Raw genomic sequence first — 27007 nt, 5'->3', positions numbered from 1 at the left:
GAATACCATGGGCATTCAGTGAAACATCCATATTCTTACCCTACTTTCTCTCGTCAGTATGGTAGGATCGCTGTCACCCACTGTTGGCAAAACAGTCACGTTCTTAACAAAAAACCCTCTTTATTTTATGATCAAATTTCTTTCGCCTTGAGTTTCTTTATCCCATTTTACTCAAATTTTTCTTTCTCCTTAAGAGTTTTCTCAGCTATCCAATCATCATCATCAAATTCCTACCATGTACCCTCAAGGGGTGTACAGGATATGATAGTACTACATGAAAAAAATTACATCATTACTAACTTCTTATCTACAATTTCCCCCCAAGTCAATCCGTTACCTGTCAAAGCTACAACATTGTCAGATCTTATATTTCTATCGTCTAAGGCACTTTGTTAATCAATCAATCCACCTATATCTTGGTCTTCCTCTGGGTCGTTTTCCTGCCAACCTGGCAGAGAACACTTGTTTTGCTCATCTTTCCTTGCCCATTCTGTTTAAGTGACCATACCACCTGAGATTAGCTCTGCTAACACATTCCTGGATGCTGACATTGTCAAGTTCTTTCCTAATATCCTCGTTTTTAATATGATATTGCCATTGATGCCATCTGTTCACACCTATAATCTTTCTCAGGACTCTCATATCTGCGGTCTCTAGTCTTTGGTCAAGTGTTTTACTTCTGACCCAGCTCTCAGATCCATAAGTTAAAACTGGTTTGAACACTTGTATAAAGCTAATTTAGTGTTCCGACTAATTTCTCTCTTATTCCATATGAATTTATTCAGTTGACTTCCCACTATACCATCTTTGCTGATTCTGTTGTCTATTTCTATATTTAATTTACCATCTTCAGTAAAAATCGTGCCTAAGTAGCTGAAATGTTTTATTTGTTCCACAGGTTCTCCATTCACACCACAGTTGCCATTTTCAATGGTTCTGCCTATTTTTATTGTCTTTGTCTTTTTATTGCTGGCCTTTATACCATATCTATTACAACAGCTATTCAATTTAGTCAGAGAATCTTGCAGACTTGTAGCGGATTTATTTAGAAGTATAACATCATCCGCATAAAGCAAAGAGCTGACATTAACATCTCCAATTTTGATATCATGTTTAATACCACTTTCCTTCATAATGTGATCCATATAGATAATGAATAACAGAGGGGATAATGTACATCCTTGTCTCACACCATATTTAACATTAAACCATCTTCCTGTACTTACAACTCAAATAAAGACTAAGTATTGCTTGATATAATGCCCCATTGACACAATATAACTGCAGCGTATTGAATAGCTTCTCTCTTGGCACCTTGTCATATCCCTTTTCCAAATCGACAAAACTTAAATACAGATCTTTGTTATATTCCCATGCTTTCTCGACTAATTGTCGTAAAGTGAAGATCTGATCCTGACAGCCTCTTTTTGGCCTGAATCCAACTTGTTCTTCAATTCCCAAGCTTTTCTTCCACAATTCTTCTCAACCGTTTCTCAAGTATACTTGCATAGATCTTGCCAGGAACACTCAGGAGGGAAATACCTCTGTAATTCTCACATTCAGTTTTATTTCCCTTTTTGTATATGGGTACTATGAGAGCTCTACTCCAATCATCAGGAATTTGTTCCTCTGTCCAGGCTTTCTGAAGTATGCAGTGCAGCCACTGTAAGACTCTTATACCACCATATGTCAGCATTTCTGGTCGAATATCATCTACTCCTGCTGCCTTTCCACATTTCAAGCCTTTGATGTCTTTTTCTACTTTAAGTATGGATATGTATTCCTGACTGCATGCCTGGTCAGTGTTTTTTATCACTGTGCTGTCATCACTGCTTGTTTCATTTAGCAGTTTTTCAAAGTAATTACTCCATACCTTAAGGATATTTTTTTCTCCCATTTTCATGTCACCTTTATCATCTCTAACTTCTTTTACAGCACTCTTTCCTCCATTTCTAAGCTTCTTCAACAACCTCCAGAATATTTTTCCACCTTCTTGATATTTATTTTCTATATTCTTGCCAAAGTCCTCCCATGACTTTTGTTTAGCTAGTTTTACACAGTGTTTAGCATTCTTGCATTTGTCTCTATATTCTCTAAGAGCACAAGCTGACTTATTTGCCAGGAACTTTTGATATGCTTTCTTCTTTTCCTTCACTGCCTCTTTAACTTCCTGTGTCCACCAGGGAGTTCTGATTTTTTTATCATTGCAGACAACCTCACTACATGCCTCTCTGGCAGAATCAATCAATGTTTTCTTCAGAGTTTGATTTCTGTTCTCAAACTCTTTCATTTTTCCATCAATAATCTTTGTGTATTTTAGTCTACAGTTCACATCTGAGAGCTGCTCAACTTTTATTCGCTTTAAAACTTTCTTGCATGTTATTCTTTTCAATATGAAATTCAATTTTATTTGCCATTATTATTAGCTTTGCTGTTTTCTCCAAATTTTCCCAAAATCATTTTCTACTCTGCTATTTAGATCCCCAACAAGGACCAACTTTTCCTTTTTCGTTGTGTCAGTTGCTTTTTCTAAAGCCTGAAAAAATTCCTCCACTTCTACCTTAGTATAACCTTCTGTGGGACCATAGGCACAAAATATTTGCCCACATTACTCTACTTGAGACTGACTGCCATTCAAGAAGATTAGCCTTGTATTTTGTGTTGAATACTATGGCTACTCCTTCTTTTCCTTGATTGTCATTGCCTGAATATAACATTTTGTATTTCTTGCTCAGAAAGATCTCACCAGTTTTGGTCTTTTTTTTTTTGTTTCAGTCACCCCTATTATGTCGATCTGGTAGTTATCTAATTCCTCAGCTAGCTCCATTTCTTTGCCATTAAGGCTTCTTATTGATAGTACCGATCTTTAACTCTGGTGATGTAGAGTTGGGGTTTGTTTTCAGATTTGTTCCAGTAGCTGACTTTTCGCTGTTTGCCTTGGTTCTCTGGCGAAAACAACAGGGGCCTTGTTTAACCGGGTGATGCCCCAGCCTGCATGAAATTTTGTCATGTTGTACCATCATTTTTTATTTTGGTTTAACCAATAAGAATACAATTTGGTTCGGCTAAATCCCAAATTTGCCAGCCCATCCTCGTTTGTTCAGTCCAAGTAGATACCCAACAGGGTGCACCACGAGAAGGTGAGGATTGGACATTAGGTCAGAAGCCCTGGTTGGTTTTCTGCATTCCTTTAAAGGCTATGTGGAGGTCTCCTCTCAGTTATATAGCTTTGACCCTTAAGCACCTCTGCTATCCAATCAACATGGATAATTTAGGTCAATGGTGAGTACTTGTATCTATTATTTGATATCTATTGGCAATTTGATGTTTCATTGTTCCTGGCAGGTGTGTAGCGACACTACATAGTATATTCTGAAAATATACTATATATATATATATATATATATATATATATATTGTTATGCTGAATTCCAGTTATGTGAGTGGCTGGGCTTCACTTCTTCATCCATAGAGTCTATGTAGACCTTTGAGACACTATAAAGGTGAGTCCTAACCTACTCTCTCCAGGTGTTTGTCTTGGGATCTCCTTAACAAGATGGAAAATGAAGAATTAGTCAATTTTCTAATATCTATCTAGGTGATTCTAGGTTGACCTTGGTGTTGTTTACTAGAAGTCAAGTCCTGTAGTGCTGTTTTAGGTAAGCTATCTGATCTAGCCATGTGGTCCAGCCTCTGGAGCTGATTCCGACATATTTTAGTGATATTTTCTTGTGTTTGAGCAACAGAGCAGATTTTCCTTCTAACCTTGCCATTTGTCATATATGCCATATATTGTATATTCAAGTTTTTTGTAGCACTTCATCTCGAAGGCCAATAGTGTTTTTCTCATCTTCCTTTAGCAAAGTCTGATTCTCGCGTCCATACAGTAAGAAAGTTAACAAGGGTATCGATGAAGTAGTCTTGCAGTTAGCTATATTTTAGTGGCTGTAACCTATGAAGGGAAAAAGTTACTTTAGCAATTCTTGCTTTAATGTTGTGCTTAGATCAGCCATCTGTGTTGTATGCTTCTGAAGTAGGTGAATCTTTCTGCTTCCAGTTTTTCATCATTAACTGAAATTTTCATAAGCTTATTTTATTGCCTGAAGACATTTTGGGTCTGTGAATGCTGATCTTTAATCTGTAATCACAAAGTGCCTTAGAACCTGTCTGTTAATTCTTGTAACTGATGTTTATTCTCTGCTATTAGTCAACATCATCAGAGAATCTGAGATTTATTTTTTGCCAACAACTAATTCCAGTACCACTGTTTTCCAAGGCTAGGTTTATTATATAATTATACAATATCATATTTTGGTAATAAACTGAAAATTTTCACTCTTTCTTGATATTTCTAGAAATCCTTTTGTATCTCCTTAATTATATTGTAATGTTATTTTTTATTATATACCTTGTCTACAATATTAGGTCTGTGCGGTTAGCCTAGTGGCTATGCGCTTCGCAACCATATACCTGGGGAAGGAGTGTCCTAGGTTCGATTCCCATCGAATCTTCCTCAGCCATAGCCAAGTTAGCCTATCTCTGGCGTGGACAGCAAGGTTTTTTCCACAGTTTATTCTGGGGTTTTTCCTCCCACAAAGCAGGCAAACTGACCCTGTGAATACACGCTTCGACAGACATGGGATATTGCCGGGAATAAGGAGCAACCACCTATTCTGCGGGATTATCGGTTATGGAAGCTTGCACCGTAAAATGTGTAAGCCTGCACGAAAGCCTAACATACGATGACAATATTAGGCCACAACATATTCACCAAGGTAAACTCAACTCCTTTATTCTTGATGATCGGCATTTGTGTATAATTACCTTCTTGCCTTTTATATTTTTAAATCTGCAGCCTGCTTTGCCTAGTTAGGCAGCTATTCTTGTCCTTACACACAATCATCAGAGCTTAATGCATACATATCCCTTCCTTCCACGATCTAGTTTTCCTTATTCATTATATCTCACTCCAATAATTTTTCCAGGTTCTTGATACCAAATCCTTTCTGTGGAGACCATCCCTCAGACCATGTCCTTTCTATCATCAAATTTAATGCACACATCAAACTTGTCCATTTTGTTCTACACAACCTGTGTGTCAAATCATTTGCTATCAAAGCCCTCCTTACCTCAGTACTCTCATATTTTAACAATAGACTAACACTTTTCACTCTTTCTCAATGCTTCCAGAAATTCTCTTGTATCTCCTTTCTGAATTATATTGTAATATATTGTCTTTTATTATGAATCAGGTTGTGAGGGGGATAAGAGGAAGATAAACAGCAAGGTTGAAGATGCCATTACTGCAGAACAAACGTGGGGATGAGAAGGATATGAATGGAAATCTTAGGATCAGGAAAATAGGAGTGGTCAGACTGTAGCATAGCAACTAGAGCAGGGAGTGTTGCTGGGTAGGGTGGTTGATGGAGAGATATCAGAGAGTGGTTTATTCAGGAGTAGAGTCCAAAAGACAGCCTGTGACTAGTGGTGTGCCGCAGGGTTCTGTTCTTGGACCACTACTGTTTAATTTGTTCATTAACGATATAGGAAAGGATCTGAGAGGAACTGTGCATCTGTTTACGGATGATGCGAAGTTAGGTAGGGCAATAGTGAATGCTCAGGATGTCACAATTTTGCGGGATGATTTGGATAGTTTGGAGGACTGGGCTAAGGAGAATGGATGTCAATTTAATGTGGAAAAATGTAAGGTTTTGCATTTTGGGGTGAAAAGATTAGCAGCAGTATATCACATTGGTGGAACTATACTCCAGGTGGTTGACGAGGCCAGGGATTTGGGAGTGTTGGTGGATAGGGAGTTGAAGTTTAGGGGACACATCGCAAAAGTGGTAAAATCAGCTCATCAAATCACTTGGTTGCTGAAAAGCACTTTAACGAGCAGAGACAAACAGGTTATTGTTCCTCTGTATCGAGCCTTGATAAGACCCCATCTAGACTACTGTGCCCAGATATGGGTGCCAGGATTTCTTCTCGATGGGGAGGAGGTGGAGAGGATTCAGAGACGACTGACCAAGATAATAACAGGACTATGGAATGAACCTTATGAAAACAGGTTGAAGATTTGTGGGCTGCAGAAATTGGTTGATAAGCAGAAAAGGGGTGATATGATTGAGACATTCAAATTACTGAAGGGTTTCTATAAGATTAATTCAGAAGATATTTTTGAGAATAGGACTGGTAGTAGGAGGACTAGGGGCCATCCATGGAAGCTTGGTAAGAGTGTGTTTAGCAAGGGTGTTAGAGCTAGGTTTTTTACTTGGAGAGTGGAACAAGCTGCCAGAGTCTGTTGTGAGTGCCATGACTGTAATTGAGTTCAAGGTGAAGTATGATAGATACTGTGTGAATGTTGAATAGTTTTTCTTGACATGATGTTGGACCTCCCTCGATGAGTCTAAGGACTCCTTGGAGCTGCCTGTAATAATAATTATATACCTCATAGCTAAGGTTCAGAAAGATTGTAAATCAGGTTGTGAGTGGGATAAGAGGAAGATAAATAGCAAGGTTGAAGATGTCATTATTGCAGAAAAAAGGTGGGGATGAGAAGGATATGAATGGAAATCTTAGGATCAGGAAAATAGGAGTGGTCAAACTGTAGCATAGCAACTAGAGCAGAGAGTGTTGCTGGGGGATGGACTTAAAAAGAGTGGGATTGTTATGCTTGTGAACTAATGTAAGGATTATTAGAAATAAGAGAGCTGAGTTTATTGCATCGATTAGTATATTTAGTATGATGTTGTTATAGGCCAGGGAATCTAGGACTGAGTGTAAAATGTTTAGGCAAATTGGTTGCACATGTAAAGATGTGATCATAATGGGGAGATTTTAATTGCAGGAATGTGGATTTGGAGAAGATAACCTATGGGAACAAGGAGAGTGAATTTGTTTAATTTGAAGGAAAACATCTTAAGCAGCATGTGATGGAAGCAATTCCATATTAACCACATCCTCATGGATGCGATTGTTAATATAGTCTAAACAATGCCGTTAGTTGGTGAGTGATCATGAAGTACTGATTTGGGAAGTACAGAAAAAAAGTTTGTGTCAAAAAGGATATATGTGAAATTATTAGGCTCCATAGTTGATCAGCATCGATACATTGGGCTGATAAGATGTGCAGAAATAACAGAGCTTGGGGATTGATAAAGCAGTATCTGACACAAGCAATGCATAACTGCATACCAGGAGTTAAGAATAAACAGAGTAGGAGTGAAATGGATGAACATTGAAATCAAGCATGCAGTGTTGAAAAAGAAGTTAAGATAATAATCAGATGCATGAGGAAAATTATTATTATTATGCAACACCTTTAGGTAGTCCAAAGACTCATCGAGGGAGGGCACCTGCTCTACAGCTCTGTCTGTACCACTCAATCCACCAACTGACCGCAACTACACCAACGCTATCTACCGCAGACAATCACAAACATCCATGGCGGGATTTGAACCCGCAGCCTTTTGGCTGGAGAGGGGATAAGCTAATCACTCGGCCAGCCAGGCCGGCCAGTACATACTAGGAATGTGACAAGCATTATGAAGAATGAGAGAAGATCAGCCAGTGAGGTCCTGGTTGCCAACCATATCAGTCATGTTTAATCCTGGATCTGGTTAATTTATAAGCTTTTCTTAATGCTATGGCTAATTTTTACCCTGTGTAATTCCCATTGTCAAAGCAAATGTTAACTAAATCAGTGTGATTATCAGTCTGTGAAGGAAAAAAAAAACATCCATTTTATAAAGTTGAATAGACACAATTTATAGATGAAAAAATATCGTTGGTGGTGGTGATGGCATGTGTGTAATAGAATTACGTAGTAGGGGAGATGTGTGGAGTAGAATGCCCTCTCATGAGTCCTTGGAGATGTCATGTAATAATAGTAAAAAATATGACCATTTATTTTTTTTTTATTTTTTAATCAATGATCTGTTTTCTTTGCTATGTTTTTTACTTTTGACATGTCTTGAATCACTTTGATGGGGAAAAAAAATCAGTTACATCTATGCCATTATAAACAGAAATGAAATAGTCAGTATCATAAAAATTCTCCAAGTAAAACTTAGGTCCATAGAACTATATTAATGCATTTCTGAATTCTGATTGGCTCTAAAACATCAGATGGATCAGGGACAGTGGTGTGATATGACATGGTGGCAACTCGAAAAACAGTCAACAAATATTTAGATTAGAATCAATATAAAGAAATATTTTGGGCAAATAAATACTTCTTTCCAAGTTATAACATTCAGTATTAATGGCTAAATTATTCATATTCATCACTGAGTAAGAAATAATCTCATTACTTGTGCCTTTGCATATTTTAGATTTTTACAGCTTTGAAGCCTTTTAAAATTGAGTACATTGCTGTGTTGTTGTTTATATTTTTAAGTTGAGTACAAACACGGCTTCATCCCAATATAGTAAATATGACTGAACAAAACTGGATTGAAGAGTAGAGGGTTTAGGATGGCAGATGACATGTTGAATCCTGTCTCATCCTGTATCAACATGCTGTTTGAGGCACTCATGTTCAAATATCTGCATTCTCCACAGTTCTTACAAGTTTGGAAATGAGAATTTTAGTGTTTTATATAATTCCTATTCGTATCCTATTTCCTTGGTCACATTACTGTATCTAATTTTAAAACCAGATGGGAGGGTATATGACCCTCATTGACATAGTATTTTATCACTTGCTGTTATCAAATGCTGTCTCTTGAAAATAGTGAATTATAAACAAAATCAAATTGCAGATTAAATTAGTTCTTCCAATTAGAATTTGATGGTACATTTAGGTACGTGTTAATTTTTTCTTTTTTAAGTATTCATTTTCTACTCTTTCCCTTGCTATGTCAAATGCATACCATTCCTGATTCTAAAAAAGTTTCCTTCATAAGTGGATGTACTAAAATATGCTTGAAGTTGCAACACAAAAGATAGTGTTACTAAATCACTTAAGGAATTGACAACGTAGATAAGAATATAAATTAAATTACACTTTAATAAATATTTCCTATATTTTGGCAGCATCACGTTGCCATCTTCAAAAGGAACTTACAAAAAAGGCATGTGCACGTAGGCACTACAACCTACACTTCCCAAATTTGGGGCAGTCTCATACAACCAAATTTGTTGAGGTTTGGAGAGTTTCTTAAGGCTGAGGCTGATTCCATGAATAGTCTTTCGAATTTGTATTTGCTATGGTGTATTACTGTAGCTTTCTTCCACCATATTCTGTGGCATGTATCCAGAGCATGGTCTGCAAGACCAGAGTGGCTGCACTTGTAAAACCGGATGTAGTCCTTGTGTTCCGAAATTCTGATATTCACTGTCCTGCCCGTTTTGCCAAAGTAAGACTCTCCAAACCTCAACAAATTTGGTTGTATGAGACTGCCCCAAATTTGGGAGGCTTACATCAGCAGACCTTCAGCCCAACGGCCAAGAACACCTACTTAACCTGCTAGGGGGCACCATCAGGACTTTTGGAGAACAATAGTTTCATCACTTCATTCTCAGTTACTGTGTTGTAGTGCCTACATGCACTTGCCTTTTTTGTAAGTTCCTTTTGAAGATGGCAACGTGACGTTGCCGAAATATCGGAAATATTTATTAAAGTGTAATTTAATTTATATTCTTATCTATGTTGTCAATTCCTTAAGTAATTTAGTAATGCATAACCAATGTATAAGAAACTTTTCTATGAGAAAAGATATTGTAATTTCATTTCAAAAGGCTAGGAAACAAAATAACAGAACATGACCAGTTTTGCTTCATAGCTACCTATCAAGAGTAAAATGCAAATAAGAAATCAAAAATGTACATACCTGAAGCATTGAAACAGCAGTTAAAAATCAGAAATTAAATGATTGGGAAAATATGCTGAGATTAATTTTAAAACTCTTCAAAATTCTGAAAACTCTGGATCCACTGAATAAAAATGGCTGCCATAATTAATAGGAGGCAGCAACAATCTAAAAAATTTTCTTTCATCTGAACGATAAGGTGTCAAAGAACTTGCTTTCATCAAAATCAAATTGTGGCTTCATTTCCCTGATTTCACTGGGAATGACCCTCGAGCAATGAATTCCTCACAGCTTACGGAGATAGCCTCTCATTTTTACCCTCTTGCCTTCCATTTGTTTTCTTATCCCCTCCATTAATGACAAAATCTCCATACCAACTTAAATGTTATGAGTTCTGGTTTTATTTCCTTTAAAGAAAGGAAATAAAACCAGAAAGTTAAAATGGGTGTTGGATTAGGGAAGTGGTATATGGTTTATCAGGAAAAATATACAAATGCCTTTTGAGATGAAGTTGAACAGTAATTACTGTTTCTAATTATAATGAGCTTTTTGTTTTTGTTTTTAAAAAAAATTGTTCACTGAATGCTATGCATTTAGAATGGTGGTAGGGCATTTACCAGGATCGTTGACACAAGAATTTGAAAATGTAAGATGCTAGTCGATTCATTTTATATGACCAGACTGAATGCAAAATGTGGAAGCAGAGTTGCATGAAAATTAATAGTTCAGAGACCAGAAAAAGACGACTGTCACAATAATGATCCAAGGAAATAGGACATATAAATTCAAAGATTGCTTTTGGCATTCTTATATGCCAGACACCACATGGAGGAGAGTGGTTTGTGAGTGTTTCTCCATGAAAGAAATCCACACTCAATGAGATTCTCTTATGTTGATGTTTAGTGGAATAAACAGGGTGATAATCAGTGTTTATCCATGTCAGATTAATGACACTTAAGATTATATGAATCCTAGATGGCAAACATCCACATTATGCTATTTATAAGGATCACTAGTGAGAAAATCATCTTCTATGGATCTTCTCTTAGTATATAATAGAATACTTGCAGAGGAAAGGTTTCTGGATTCTTGACATAAGTCAGTTGTCATTGCTATCCCAAAACCACGAAAGGATCCAACACAAGCAAACGTTGCTTTAGAAAGCAACGATCTTCTCTCCAATACACAATGTGCCTTTTGTAGCGATTGTTCAACTTTAGGCCATTTGGTTCATCTAGGAACTCGTATAAGAGATGCATTCCTGAAGTAAGAACATCTGATTTCAGTTTTCTTTCACATGGAAAAAGCTTATGCAGTCTGCAGATATGGCATATTAAAAGATCTCTATAACCTAGGTCTCAGAGGACACCTTTCTATATTAAAAACTTTCCAAGTCAGAGTGGAAAGTATGATATCTCAGCCTTATCATCAAGAACAGGGTGTTCCCCAGTGCTCTGTCTTAAGAATGGGACACTTTTTGCTATCAGTTAACTCACTAAACAGCTTCCTCTCACTGTAGGCAATGTTCTCTATGTTGATGACTTCACAATTGACTGTCAATCTCTTAACATGAGGGTAATTGAAAGACAACTTCAGGAAGCAGGTGATTTTTTTTTTCTGTGAACTCTTAAGTAATGGGTCCAGGTTTTCAACAGAAAAGTATCTGTGTACACTTCTGTCAAATGCACTCTTCACCCAGATCCTGAATTGAGATTGGGATGAACTGTTATTCCAGTAGCATCAGAAGCAAAGTTCTTGGGACTCATCTTTGATGGAAAACTTGCATTGCTTGCACATATTTGTCAACTAAGAGAAAAGTGCAAGAGAGCATTAAATCTCCTTCACACAAATGAAGTGCAGATTGCTTCCTCTTTATTATGCACTTATTCATTCAAACCTGGATTATGGGTCTTAAGTCTATTGTTCTGCAAGGCAGAATAACCTGCAATCATCAGGGTACACGGATAGCTACTGGTGCCTTTTGCACATCACCCACTCAGTCTTTATGTTGAAGCAAATGAACCGGCTCTATCACTTGGCAGTTGGCACCTTCCGGTCTCAACTTTTCTCCCCCTTGGTTATCGTGTAGTTAAATGTTCGAGGCGATCACTGTTTTTATTATCCACATAACAGAAAACGGAATCTTTAGGATTTTATTGGACAGAAACAGTTGTCTCTTAATTATGCCCTAAAGATAGTCTTTTGTAGATCATCCTACATAGACTAGTCTCTTTTCTCTGCATTGGAAAGTCAGACTGCCATATGTCCTTTTGGTATGCATGTTAAAAAGACTATGCAAGCTGTTGGCATGGTAGGTTTGCACTCCTTTCTGCAACCTCTCACTTTGTCAACTACAGAAGTCTTATACTCCATCTCTACCTGCAATTGTTTAATATACAGAGAACAGCCCACTCGATTTCTTGCCCATCTATACTGATGGCTCAAGAACTGATACCTAGGTTGGCTGTGCTGTTTCCTGACATTATCTCCAACCAGATCCCACCTGATTGCAGTAATTATACAGCAGAGTGTAGAGTGGGTGCCCTCCCTCGATGAGCCTTTTGGACTCCCTGGAGGTGTTATGTAATAATAATAATGCCATTCAGCTTGCACTTAGCATATAAAAGAAAACTGCTACCAATAGTGTGTAATTTATAGACTCCTTGAGCTCTTTACAGGCTATCTGCCCCCCCCCCTCTTCTATGTATAATCCACATCCAGTGCTGTATAAGATGTTACTATTGCACAAAACAGAAACCCTTAATTTTGATGTTCAGTTGTTCTGTATTCCCAGCTACATTGGAATTAAGGGAAATGAGACTGCAGATGCAGCTGCTAGATCAGCTCATACTTTTTCGACATATTGTTTAACTATACCATATACAGACACTTTATACAATCAAAGCTAATTGCCTAATGGCAGGAAGCATTGCAAAACAAATTACATGACATTAAGCCTGAAATTACATATTGGCATTCTAGTCAATGCAGAAAGAGAAGAGAGGAAGTTGTTCTTGCTAGGCTCTGCATAGGTCACAGTCATCTCTCGCATTCTTATTTACTGAGAGCTGATGACCCTGCTGCGTGTGAAAAATGTGTCTACAAAGAATTAATTTGTACAAACACATTTGAGTGTAATTTGATGTATATGTGATGAAGATGATGTAATTTGATGATATATATATATGAAGATGATGTATATACATCCTCTGTCCAAAAAGAAACCGAACTTTTCGAAAATAGAAGAAACCAGTGGCACCACCTGTTCTTTTTGTTGTCGAAAGGCAACCTTCATTAGTGTTGTGTCAACAGTTTATGATATTTGTTTTATTAGAAGCCGAGTTATGGTGCCAAGAGTGTCAGTGTTTTTTGACGAACAGTCGGTCGTCATGATATTCAAGCCGTATGCAATGAATTCTCGCTTCAAAACTTCGACATAAAACTCACCATTGACCGTTTGGCCAGGCGGAACGAAGTCTTCGTGGATAATGCCTTTGGAATCATATGTGATTCCACATATGATTCCAAATATGTGGAATTTTTTGGGTGCCCCTCTTCTGGTGGTTTCCACTCGGCACTCTGGCGCTTTGTTTTGGGCTCATACTCAAAACTCCATGTTTCGTCACCAGTAATGATCGTTTCGAGGAAGTTTGAGTCCTTACGAGCAGTTTTAATGAGGTCCTTGCAGTGTTCAATTCGATACATTTTTTTTGGTTGTCGGTCAACTTGTGGGGAACATTGCGAATGCAGTTTACGAAGGCCCAAATTCTCGGTCAAAATGTTGTGCACAGTTGATTTGGAATCCCCAGTTCATCTTCAATCAATCTCACAGACGATTTCGGGTTTTCTTTGATGAAATCATGCACTTTTTGGATGTTAACTTCGCTCAGTCCAGTTTTTGGATGGCCCCGCTTTTTGTCGTCCTCAAGTGGCTCACGACCATTTTGAAATCGCTTAAACCTTTGTTCTTCAACTTGTGGTCCATGGGCCGGCACCAGTCTGTGGAAATTTCCTGGCAGTGTGCCAAAAATTTCTTCTTCTCTCAGAAACAACACTCCAGCCACGTATATCAAATTTTCTGACCTCTAAGCAGCAGCAGATCTCACACTACCTAAAAATTGTAATTTTATAACATTGGATTTAATAAATAAAATACTATTTACATTGGTTTATGTTTCTGTCTTTGCCATCAGCCGGTCCACGGAATATTTCTCCAGTCCGCAGGTGTAAAAAGGTTGAAGAACGCTGGCTTAAACCACTTGTAAACTTCAGTACGGGATAAGCATTCATCACTGTATGCTTTTTGTGGCATTTGATGCATTTCAGTAAAACTTTTACCAAGTTTAACACAAAAGTCAATCGCAGTTCTCTGTTTGAAACTCATTTTCCGACCTTTCGTCAAAACACACCTTCACTCTTGGCATTACAGCTCTGCTTCTAATGAAACAAATGTCATAAACAGTTGACACAACACTAACGAAGGTTGCCATTGTCGACAATGAAAAGATACAATAGGTGGCGCTAGTTCTATTTTCGAAAAGTTTGGTTTCTTTTTGGACAGAGGGTGTATGTTGATAATGCATTGCTTAACTTAATTTTAACAGAATTTTTGTACATACATAGTATTTACTAATTTTTCTTTGACTATTTATGCACTGCTGTAGCCTTTGACTTTGTGTATTGCTGTGACCTTTGCTGTAATTTCATTTATATGTAGCTACTGCATTGCTTAGCTTGGTTTTTGTATGTGCACTTTGTTTACTAGTTTGTTTTTGAATATTTATGTACTGCTGTAACCTTTGCTATGGCGCAGTATGACCTTTGCTGTTCTTGCACCAGTAAACCAACCAATTAGTGAGAAAAAATTCAGTAGTGTTTGGAGAGTGGTTAGGATTATCAGGTATTCCAGTAAGCATGTGAATAACTTGCGAGATCATTAGAAACAGTAAATGTCTTATCTCTGCATGTCATATTTGTGTGCTGTTGGAAAAGCAGTCAGAATTGTGAACATTAAAATCTCCATGTAAAATAACTTCATTAGAATTGGATTGCAGAATATTTAATCAAAAATTTTGAAATGGCTGATAGATTAGGAAGTGATAGACAAATGAACAGCTGACAGTTTATTAGAACCAATATACATAAAAATGCCTTTTTGAGATGAAAAAAAAAAAATCGCTATTCCTGTAATAACAACAAACTTTGAGTCAGCAGGCTCATTGTGGGAATCGTACTCGCCAAGCAACATATGTTATATTGATACTTAAATTCATTTGCACTTCTGGTAATAACTTCTTTCTGTCCATATAAAAATCTTGATTGGTCAAATAAAGCCAGTTGGAGTTGTTGTTAACATTAAAATCTCTAACGAAGATGAGAGTTAACGGGAGAATTTATTTTAAATAAATGTAATCAGAAAGTTGAGAATGGTTGGCAGCATTTTGAGTGTGATACAGTAAATGAATTTGATAGAATGGGTAAAGAAGTTTGTAGGTGTAGATTAAAAAGAGAAGATTCTAATTAAAAACTCGAAGATATATATGGGAGTGCACACGTTTTGAAGATGAAATTAAGAGCTTTTGTTAAGAAAATTAGTTATTGTTTTGTAGATTAAAAATGGATAATTATAACATTGAGGTTAGAACTAAGTTCACTTATAAACAAGTTGAACTTGGACAGATTTGGGAAGTTAGAGTTGTCTGTCACTCCCTAAATCTATTAGTCAGAAACTAAGGTAGTTTCTCACCTCTGGAATGTCGAGTATGAGGAAAGAACCTACAAGTTGGTAAGGGGTTATTATAGGATCAATGCTGGAGAAGTTCTACAGAAAATAGTGGGAGATCAGGGGAGAACTAGAGGTCATCCCTGGAAACTGTATAAAGAGGGTGTGAGTAGGGGAGTGAGAGGTAGGTTTTTTTCATGTGGAGTTGTAAATGATTGGAATGCCTTGCATGAGAGTGTGGTGTCTGCAAGGAGTTTGAGTGTGTTTAAGACACAGTATGATGAGCTGTATGTGTGATAAAAGGACCTCCCAGATGAGTCTTTGACTCCATGAGGTCTTGGGGTGGTAATAATAATAATCTACATGCAGTTTGTCTGCTTGACGTTTCATGGTTAATTGTAGAAAGTTTTTTTCCAGTTACAAAGTAAATTATACTTGCCATGAAATTCTTGTTTAATCCTTTATCCAAGTGTAAGCAGAAACTTGACACAAAATATCTTCATCTAGGCTACTTTTATGTAGAAGTTGATGATTTCACATCAGTTAATTTAGTATCTCATGATGCAAAGCATACTTCCTTTCAGGCATGCATAATGCTGTGTGTTCTGGGAGGGAGTCTACGCAGACTGGTTTCAACCTTTCAGCTCTCATCAGTGGGAGCCAGACTCAGGAAGATACAAGGTTGAATTAACGTAGAAGTCATATTTTCCCATATACAAATAGTAGAAAGGTGCATCACCTTATTATTAAAATATACTTGTATATTCGATGTATATGACTTCTGCATTACTTCAACCTTGGTATCTCTCCTGGGTCTGGTTCCCACTGATGATACCTCAATAAAAGGTTGAAACTGGTCTGGGTGGTGGCTCTTCCCATTATGCATAGCTTTATACATATCCGAAAGGGAGTGCATTATGGGATACATGCTAAGGCAAGTGATGTGAAGTCATTAGCCTCTATATACAAGTAGCTCAGATATGAATATTTCATGCACAAAACATTGTTTTGCTTCCTTGGGGAAAAGGGTTAAAACCAAGTATATAATTTCTTAGAATCTTTAACTATAATATACAAGGAGAAAAAACTTTTTACTTCTTTCTCTCATCCAGAGATTTTTATTAATAAGGTTGAGCACCTTTTGGCAACTTGTATATGAGATATATATGACTTTAACTGTGCTATTTCTCCCAGGTCTGGCTCCCACTGATGAGACCTCAAATTAATTAATTTTTAATTAAAGTATTAAAGTAGTGAAAAAAGTATTTATTAATTTATTTATATAAATTAATTATTCCTGACATGGTTCTAGTCTACATAATTTTACTAAAATGAATGCCTGATTACATTTAACACTAAAGGAAAGGAATCTTGAAGTAAGGGCTTGTCTCAAATTTCATTTCTTTATTAGGTTGGTTGATGAAGTTCATGATACTTTGCAGCCATATTTTTTCAGGTGCTACGATTTTAAAATAGCACTATATGCGTTATGATAAGGTTGGCTCTTCCAGCCATGTGCAATCAAACCAGAGTACATTATCAGCTGGTTAGAAACATAATTCAACAGCCCAATATTTTGGATTTATGAAAAAAAAAAAATTGTAAAGAATGTAAGCCATTTCATTTTTTTTTTTTAATGGTGTGTTTTCAGGATTCAGTCTGACCATATTAGGCATTCTGTCCTTATGCCTTAAGCACATCCTTGTAGGCTTATTCCCTGATTTGCCAGACTTCATCTTCAGAATACTTGCAAATTAATGAATACCCATTTTTGTTATAATTTTTCCTGTTCTCCAATCAGGGTTTTGAAAGCGAGTATGTTCCAGGTTGTGAATTCGAATCCCACCATGAACATGGTTGTTTGTAAAAGCTGGTTTGGATGAGCTTGTATAGTTGTTTGAGTTTATAAGGCTTTTTTTTTATATATAATTTAAATTTTTTCCCAAGGAAAAACTTGATATGAAGATCAAAGCATTGAGAAATTTAATTTTGCATTTCTTTAAAAAGCAGTTAATCCTGTAAGTTATTTACTGATAAAATATAGATTTTTTTTTTACTCACATAGCTTTTTTTTCCAGTAGCTTTTCTAAATCTGTTGGAACTGTACTGTACAGCAACATACATTTAAACAAATTCATACTGAGAGAACTAATATACAACCAAAAATTATTCTTTAGCTGAAAATACTTTTAAAAATTCAAAAACATGCAAAAGTAAAAATCTTACCTGTGAGAATTACAGTAGTATATTTAATTGGAATTCAAAACTATATATAAATTGTATTTTCTCTCCTAGGCTCAAGCCAAATTTGATCTTTACCAGTCAGAACAGGCTCTTGCCTGGATTCGTGATGTAACAAAATTGCCACTTGATCCACCAAATCTTGAAAAAGGTTTTCAAGATCAGTTTGATTTTGCAGACTGTTTAAAGGATGGACTTGCCTTATGCACGTATGTTTTGTTCTTTTTTGTATTAACACGGGAGATTTTTATTACTTTAGTTTTATTTATTTTTCTCTGTTTTATTTGAACTTTTTTTTGAAATGTGAGGTTGGGAAACAGCATATGTTGTCCATGTTAAGGGCAGCTACATGAATCATTAAGGTTAGTCAAATGAATGTTGATGCTGTCCCATAAATGTGAAACACTTGAGATTTGGTGCAGTATGAGAGTACAAATGAAAGGTATCACATGCAGCCTTGGATATCTCCTGGATAAACAAAATCCACATACCCAACTAAGTGAAGAGAGGTTAGATAGACAAGTTAGCTACTGAAAGAAATGTAAGAAGAGTAAAGCTAGACTTATCAGTAGGAATGCAAAATGTCTGTACTGTAAGGACTCATGGAAAGTATTACTCCATTTGCAGCAAGATGAATCAATGCTGCTGCAACATCCCTAAATTAGTGGAATGCACTGGACAGGGTGCAGGGTAGATGAAAGGCGGAAGAATTCAGAAAAGTACAACACAAGAAGCATGTACTTTTTTTTTAGTAAAAGAGAGATACAGAAGAATAAGTATTACAAACCAGTAAATGAAAGCATGATAATGGCAAGGTTTGCAGCAAGACAATTCAATATCAGTGGTCCAGATCTATTCACCCACTTCAGAAAATACTGAGGAAGTAATTTTTTATACCAACTTAGATGCCATCAATATCAAAGAGATAGTGGTCATTGGAGATTGAAATGTACAATTAGGAGAAAGTAACAAAAGAGGAGAAAGTGCTTGAGTTTGCCTTGAAATATATTACTTTGCACTACAAAATTCTAGCAAAAAAGGCTGTACAAAGTGGACACAATTACCCGATGAAAAAAATGAACGTGCTTGATATAAGACATGTTCCAAAAAGATTACACACACACACACACACACACACACAGTGCTTTTTTTTCTGGTGGCATGTAGTACCGGCACCTTTTTTTCTTAAGTTTTCAAAAATTTGTGATTTATTGACAGCAAAATGTATTATAAATATTCCAGTAGATGGTACTGTGTTCATGAATTGAATTTTCAGTTTTGATTACTCATAAGTTGGTACCCTGCTTTCCTGTTTCATAGGTTGGTACGCAACCAGAAACAGGAAATTGTGTTCACTTCCAATTGCTTCTAATATCAGTTTATCAGTTCTATATTCACTCTGCAACAGGCAGATGTTCACGTGAGTTTTGAATTAATCTCAGTTAAATCAGTGCAATCATTGTTCAAAATGAGTAAAATAAGTAGTTACTTTATACCAATGAGTAAAAAAAAAAAAAAAAAGGAAGGCTGAAGAAGCAGAAATTGTTGACTACTTGTGATCTCGTAAAACAGAAAACTAGCACTGAAAATACGCTTGGTGAGAGGATCACGAAACCAAGACCAAAGATCCACGTGGTCAAAAGGAAGCAGATTCTGATAATGATTGGCCTGAATGTTAGACACTTTGCAGAAAAATGACTTCTGTGAGAGAAACAAGTGGCTGTATGTCAAGAATAAAATGTTGGGCTGTAAAGTATGTCGTGATGTCGGAAGTCTTGCCGTCAATAAACATATGACAACAAAAATTTCAGGGTGTGGTCAAATGGTAAAATCAGTCATTTTGGAGAATCTTGCAAACAACAGTTAATGTCATTAAGAAAAAAGATTTACAATCATAAGGAGAGTGCAGCGCACAAAGCGTGCCAAAAAAATAAAATCTGAAGCAAAAAACGAAATATTAGAGAAAGTTTTTTCCTAAATACTTTGTCTCATAATAAAGACATAACAGGAAAAGTGTTTCGAACTGCTTACAAAGTTGCGAGGAGAAATCAATCATTTAACAACTTGGAAGATGAAATACATTTACAGGAACTTAATGGCCTAGACATGGGATATATTCTTCATTCTGCAAATGTTTACATTAACATTGTGAGCCACATTGCAAATGAAATGAGAAAAATATTAATAGATAACATAGTGAACTCCAAGAACAAAATATTGTTACTTATTGATGAATCAACAACTGTGAGTAACACAACAACATTGATGGTTATTGTTCGTGCAGTTCTTCCTGAACTTTCGGCTCCTGTGAGTCTTTTCCTAGATTTGATCGAATTATCAGATATAACTGCTAGAGGAATTCTAAACTTTTTAATTAGTCATCTTGAATGTTTAAGTAATCTCCAGATAATCCTAAAGGAGTATTTATTGTCTGTAACTTGTAATGGTGCAGCTGTGTTGTTTGGTGTTTGTAATGGTGTAAGGAGACTAATGCAAGAGGAGTTTCCTAGTATTATTTTCTGGCATTGTGCTAGCCATCACCTTGAATTGTCTGTTAGTGAGACAGTGAACAATGTGGCAGGAGTGAATCGCTTTAAGAGTTTCATGGACAAACTTTATGTGACTTATGCTTCACCTAAGAATGCTAGGGAACTACAGGAATGTGCAGCAACTATAGAACTTGAACTTCTTAAAATTGGCAGAATTTTAAGCACTTGCTCGGTTGCATCTAGCTTTCGTACTGTTTTTGCAGTGCAAAAGCTAGTGGCAAGACTTTGAAGCCCTCATCCATCACTTTCTTTATGAGGGCCTTTTAAGAAAAATAATGTCATGCGAGTTTGTTCTTGATTTGGGCCTTATGTGTGTGATGCTCTCCAAGAACTTAGTGAGACTAGATTTACAAGAGATAAATACTGACTTATACAAAGCAGACAGGAAGATGAAGAATACAGGACAAAGATTTTCAATTCTTTCTTTTTGAAGAAAGAATTGAAAATCTTTGTCCATACTCTTCAAAGTCAGAAGAACATGAAGTTCAAAGGGATTGAGCTCCACAAAAATGAAAGACACAGTCCTGCAATAAGTTCATCTGCTTTCTATAAAAGTCTGAAAGAAGCTGTTGGAAAGTGTCTGCTTGAAGGGGATGATGCTGATTTGCCTGAATGTGCTAAGATTTTAGATTCCAAGTATTGGCCAGAAAATCCTGGGAAGCATCTGACATTTGGTGAAGCTGAAATTAAAAAGTTAGCATGCAAATTTCTCTTAAATGAAAGAGAAGCAGTTTGTGGTTTTCATGAATATCTTCAAGAAAATAAAGTCCCGGACATCCTACTTCCACTAAAGGACACTTTGGGCAGATTTGCAATATCTTCCAGCGAATGTGAAAGGGGTTTCTCTCAGATGAATCTTATAGTAACTTCATCTAGGTCATCTCTGCTTGTACGGACAACTTCTGCACTGATGTTCATCAGGATAGTAGGACCTCCTCTCACTCAGTTCAACCCTAGCAAATATGTGGACTCATGGCTGCTCTGAGGTCGTCATTGATGGACTAAACTATAATCTGATTTTATATATATATATATATACAGTGCTTTTTTTAGATCGCTTCTTGCTTTTGGTATATATATATATATATATATATATATATATATATAAAATCAGATTATAGTTTAGTGATTGCCACGTCAAGCGGAAATTCAAACAAGAAAAAGCACAATTTCAAAATCAGATATCAGGAAATTGCAAGGAAAGTATAGAAGAAGAATTTAAACCATTATGAAAAAGAAATGGAAGATAGGAATAACAAAATTGTATTAATTGTTTAACAGAGATGTCTGTTAAACAGTTTTTTTTTCTTTTCAATAATGGCTTTACATTTTCTCTCACATGTGTGAAGCCATTATTCAAAAACAAAGTTGTATCTACAGTCAAGAGGGCAGTATAAAATGTAATGCACTAAAGTAAATAAGGCAGTTAGAAAGGACAAGATTGAAGTGGCTAGAAGAGCAATGTGAGGATATTAATACAGTGGTGAATACAGAACAAAAGAAGTATCTACTCAAACACAGAAGAAACAGATGGACAAGGTACTGCTTGGTTATATGACAACATGATATTGAAGTTGAAAAGAGGAGAAACAGTTGTAAAGGCAGTAAGGAATGATAAAAGCCCTGGGAAAGCATCTTTAGGGAGATGCTGAAGATGGTTACATAGATGAACTACATCAGATGTGTAACATTGCATGGCATTATGAGAAAGCATCAAAATAATTGAGATCAATTTTAGTATCTATTTAAAAAAGGAGCAAAATGGATTGCAAAAAATTTTCATAGCTTTGGTCTTTTTATTACCAATTTTCATATCAAATTTGTTTAGGGAACCCAGGAGACTTGCACTGGATATGTTTAGGAGTACATTATCTGCATAAAGCAAAGAACTAAGTTTGATTATCTCAGATTTTAATATCAGATATAATACTACTTTCTTTCATAATATGGTCCACATTTTCATAATGTGGTTCACATAGATGAATAAAAGTTGATATAATGTCCATCCTTGTCTTATCCCTAATTTTGCAAATCATCTTCCTGTATTTCCTTCAATTATACTGCTGACTGACAACTTATTTATAGGATATGTATTACTCGGTATAATGTTCCATTTATCCCATATAGCTGTAGTGTTTTGAAAATATTTTCTTTGGGTACCTTGTTGTATGCCTTTTCTGGATTTACAAAACTTACAAATCAACTGTTTGTCAAGCAAAAAATCTGATCTTGCTAACCTCTGTTTGGCCTGACCCCAGCTTATTCTTTCAGGTTCTCTTCCACAATCTTTCTCAACTCAAGTATACTTGCATAAATCTTACCTGGAACACTTAGTGGAGAAATTCCTCTGGAATTCTCACATTTAGCTTTATTCCCTTGTTTGTAATTGGGAACTATAAGAGCTATACTCCAATTATCCAGAGTTTGACCATATGACCAGGCCCCCAGAATTATGCAGTGTAGCCACTGTAGAACTTTTATACCTCCATACTTAAGAATTTCTGGTTGAATATCATATATTCCAGCTGCCTTTTGCATTTCATGTTTCTACCTCATATATACTCATCTTTGCATTGCTATGGTTCTGTCACTGCTTGTTTCACTTAAGTCTTTGAAAGTAATTATTCTAGACATCTAGAATGTTGTTATCTTGAGTTTTTCCATGTCACCTTTATCGTCTCTGATTCCTCTTATAGTATTCCTGATATTTATTTTCTATATTCTTACCCAAGTCCCATGACATTTGTTTAGTTTCTTTTACACAGAGCTTGCTCTCTTACTTTTTTTTTCTCTGTATTTTAGGGCATCTGTTGGCTTATTTGCTAGGAACTTTCGGTAAGCTTTCTTCTTTGCCAGAATTACTTCTTTCTAACATCTTATGCCAATCACGGTGTTATTTTTCCATCCTTGAGCACTATCTCCCTAGCTGAATCTATGTTTTTGTCAGAGTTTGCCATTGGCACTCTAAGGTTTGGTTCTTGTTTTAAAATTGCTTCAATCTTTTTCAATAATGTTTGTATAGTTGAGTATAGTTTACCTGTAAAAGCTGCTTGACTTTAATTCCTTTTTAAAACTTTCTTACGTTTTTTTTTTATTTTCAATGTAATATCCATTTTTATCCTGCTTAGCACTAAGTAATGGGCACTTCCATTTCTAAATCCTCTGCACACTCTTATATCTTGGAAGCATGAAGCATTGTCAACAATGGTATAGTCAGTGATGCTTTTCTTATTTCTTGTCTTTTCTCCCTTCATGAACTTGTGCACAATCTTTGTTGGAATGTGGAGTTAGTAATGACTAGTCTGTGTCCTGAGCAGAAATCCAGCAAATACCTACCATTATTATTAGCTTTGCCTTTTTTCCAAATTTTCCCAAAATGTTCTCATATGCCTAGTTGGAATTTATTTCCTGTTCTGCTGTTTAGATCTCCAAAGACCACTTTTCCATTTTCTTTGTCAGCTGTCTGTTCTAATGACTTAAAAAATTGAATATAGACACCATAAACATAAGTATCAATGGAAAAGGACTCTAGCTGAGAAATTGAAGAAATACCATAACTGGTATTTCTTCAATTTAGTGTCTTTGAGCGGCATAAGAGATTCAAAGGTGGGTGAGAAGATGTAAACAATGACCCCCAGAAGTAGGTAAAAACAAAAATGATGGACGCAAACATGAACAGAGTAAGAGATTTGGTATAGTGTGACAGATGATTAAGTGTGCAATTAATGGCTGATGAATTGCAAATGAATCGAGAAAGGAGAAAAATACCTGAATTGTGGCCTGACAAGTGGAAAAGGGTACTCCTAAACAAAAATAGGATAAATAGTCATGAAAATAACGTTTACTTAGAGGAGTAACATGGGAATCTTCCCAGAAGTAATACCTACCATAATCGGTGTTATTGAGAAAGAATAATGGGAGAGATATTTCTATATATTAAGTTTAGTTTTAGTTTTAAAGCAAATAAAAGTTGAGCAGCTCTCAGATGTGAACTGTAGACTAAAATACACAAAGATTATTGAAGAAAAAATGAAAGAGTTTGAGAACAGAAACCAAACCTTGGAGATTCAGTGGCAAGCCTTCATGAAAACACTGATTGATTCAGCCAGAGAGGCATGTGGTGAGGTTGTCTGCAAGGATACAAAAATCAGAACTCCCTGGTGGACACAGGAAGTTAAAGAGGCAGTGAAGGAAAAGAAGAAAGCATATCAAAAGTTCCTGTCAAATACGTCAGCTTGTGCTCTTAGAGAATATAGAGACAAATGCAAGAATGCTAAACACTGTGTAAAACTAGCTAAACAAAAGTCATGGGCGGACTTTTGCAAGAATATAGAAAATAAATATCAAGAAGGTGGCAAAATATTCTGGAGGTTGTTGAAGAAACTTAGGAATGGAGGAAAGAGTGCTGTAAAAGGAGTTAGAGATGATAAAGGTGACATGAAAACTGGAATAAAAGATATCCTTGAAGTATGGAGTAATTACTTTGAAAAACTGCTAAATGAAACAAGCAGTGATGACAGCACAGTGGTAAAAAACACTGACAAGGCAGGAATACATATCCATACTTGAAGTAGAAAAAGCCATCAAAGGCTTAAAATGTGGAAAGGCAGCTGGAGTAGATGATATTCGACCAGAAATGCTGAAGTATGGTGGTATAAGAGTCTTACAGTGGCTGCATTGCATACTTCAGAAAGCCTGGACAGAGGGACGAATTCCCGATGATTGGAGTAGAGCTCTCATAGTACCCATATATAAAAAGGGAAATAAAACTGAATGTGAGAATTACAGAGGTATTTCCCTACTGAGTGTTCCTGGCAAAATCTATGCAAGTGTACTTGAGAAACGGTTGAGAAGAATTGTGGAAGAAAAGCTTGGTGAAGAACAAGCTGGATTCAGGCCAAATAGAGGCTGTCAGGATCAGATCTTCACTTTACGACAAATAGTCGAGAAAGCATGGGAATATAACAAAGATCTGTATTTAAGTTTTGTCGATTTGGAAAAGGCATATGATAAGGTGCCAAGAGAGAAGCTATTCAATACGCTGCAGTTATATGGTGTCAATGGGGCATTATATCAAGCGATACTTAGTCTTTATTTGAGTTGTAAGTCAGCAGTTAGAATTGAAGGAAGTACAGGAAGATGGTTTAATGTTAAATCTGGTGTGAGACAAGGATGTACATTATCCCCTCTGTTATTCATTATCTATATGGATCACATTATGAAGGAAAGTGGTATTAAACATGATATCAAAATTGGAGATGTTAATGTCAGCTCTTTGCTTTATGCAGATGATGTTATACTTCTAAATAAATCTGCTACAAGTCTGCAAGATTCTCTGACTAAATTGAATAGCTATTGTAATAGATATGGTATGAAGGTCAGCAATAAAAAGACAAAGACAATGAAAATAGGCAGAATCATTGAAAATGTCAACTGTGTTGTGAATGGAGAACCTGTGGAACAAGTAAAACATTTCAGCTACTTAGGCACGATTTTTACTGAAGATGGTAAATTAAATATAGAAATAGACAACAGAATCAGCAAAGATGGTATAGTGGGAAGTCAATTGAATAAATTCATATGGAATAAGAGAGAAATTAGTCGGAACACTAAATTAGCTTTATACAAGACAGTGTTCAAACCAGTTTTAACTTATGGATCTGAGAGCTGGGTCAGAAGTAAAACACTTGACCAAAGACTAGAGACCGCAGATATGAGAGTCCTGAGAAAGATTATAGGTGTGAACAGATGGCATCAATGGCAATATCATATTAAAAACGAGGATATTAGGAAAGAACTTGACATTGTCTGCATCCAAGAATGCGTTAGCAGTGCTAATCTCAGGTGGTATGGTCACCGAAACAGAATGGATGAGGAAAGATTAGCAAAACAAGTTCTCTGCCAGGTTGGCAGCAAAATGTCAGAGGAAGACCAAGATATAGGTGGATTGATATGGTATAAAGTGCCTTAGACGATAGAAATATAAGATCTGATAATGTTGGAGTCTTGACAAGTAACAGACTGATTTGAAGGAAAATTGTAGATAGGAAGTTAGTAATGATATAATTTTTTCATGTAGTACTATCGTATCCTGTACACCCCTTGTGGGTACATGGCAGGAATTTGATGATGATGAAGTTTAGTTTTATTTACCATATCTAACTTAATATTAGAAGTGCATTTAGAGTTGAATGGCTGTAAAGCTAGATAACTGGAAGGTTACTGCCATATCAATTTTAAAGAATGTGAAGAACCAAGATGGGGAATTCTGACCTAATGTCCAATCATCACTTTTCTGTGATACACACATTAATGTTTACCTGAGTATTGAAGGAATGAGGATGGGATGGCAGTTTGGATGTGTAGTTAACCAAATTGTACTCTGTATTGGGAATGGCATTAAGACATTCATGCCAGTCAAGATAGAAATTGTTTGGTGTTGTCCATTCTCGTACTTATGGTTTGCAATCTGTTGAGTAAAAAGGAGTGACATGCATAATGAGAAAGGCAAAATCAGATTATGAATAGAAATCAGCAGAGCAGACCAGAAAAAGTGTTATTTTGCAAAGGAAAGATAACTTTATTAAGTATAGATGGTAAGAAAGTAATATGAAAGGGTTAGTAGAAGTGAAAATGAAAAGCAAGGAAGTAAAGATTGTAAGTCTGCTGCCTCGGTATGA

General features: G+C 36.2%; 1 protein-coding gene across 1 annotated transcript in view; it reads left to right on the top strand.

The window, feature by feature from the left end:
- LOC150096693 (calponin-3-like) overlaps positions 1-27007 on the top strand; it is a 78043-nt gene that overhangs the window by 24030 nt on the left and 27006 nt on the right. The window contains exon 2 of the mRNA XM_090407956.1: positions 17833-17987. Within this exon, the coding sequence (XP_090264082.1) occupies positions 17833-17987 (155 nt within the window). The remainder of the gene's footprint in view (positions 1-17832; positions 17988-27007) is intronic.

This window comes from Typopeltis vanoorti, chromosome 18 (genome assembly GCF_054136105.1).
Source record: "Typopeltis vanoorti isolate ZY-2024b chromosome 18, IOZ_Tvanoo_1.0, whole genome shotgun sequence".
Classification (NCBI taxonomy): Eukaryota; Metazoa; Arthropoda; class Arachnida; order Uropygi; family Thelyphonidae; genus Typopeltis; species Typopeltis vanoorti.
Note: the sequence above shows the minus strand (reverse complement) of the source record. Positions and strands in the feature narration are given on the sequence as shown.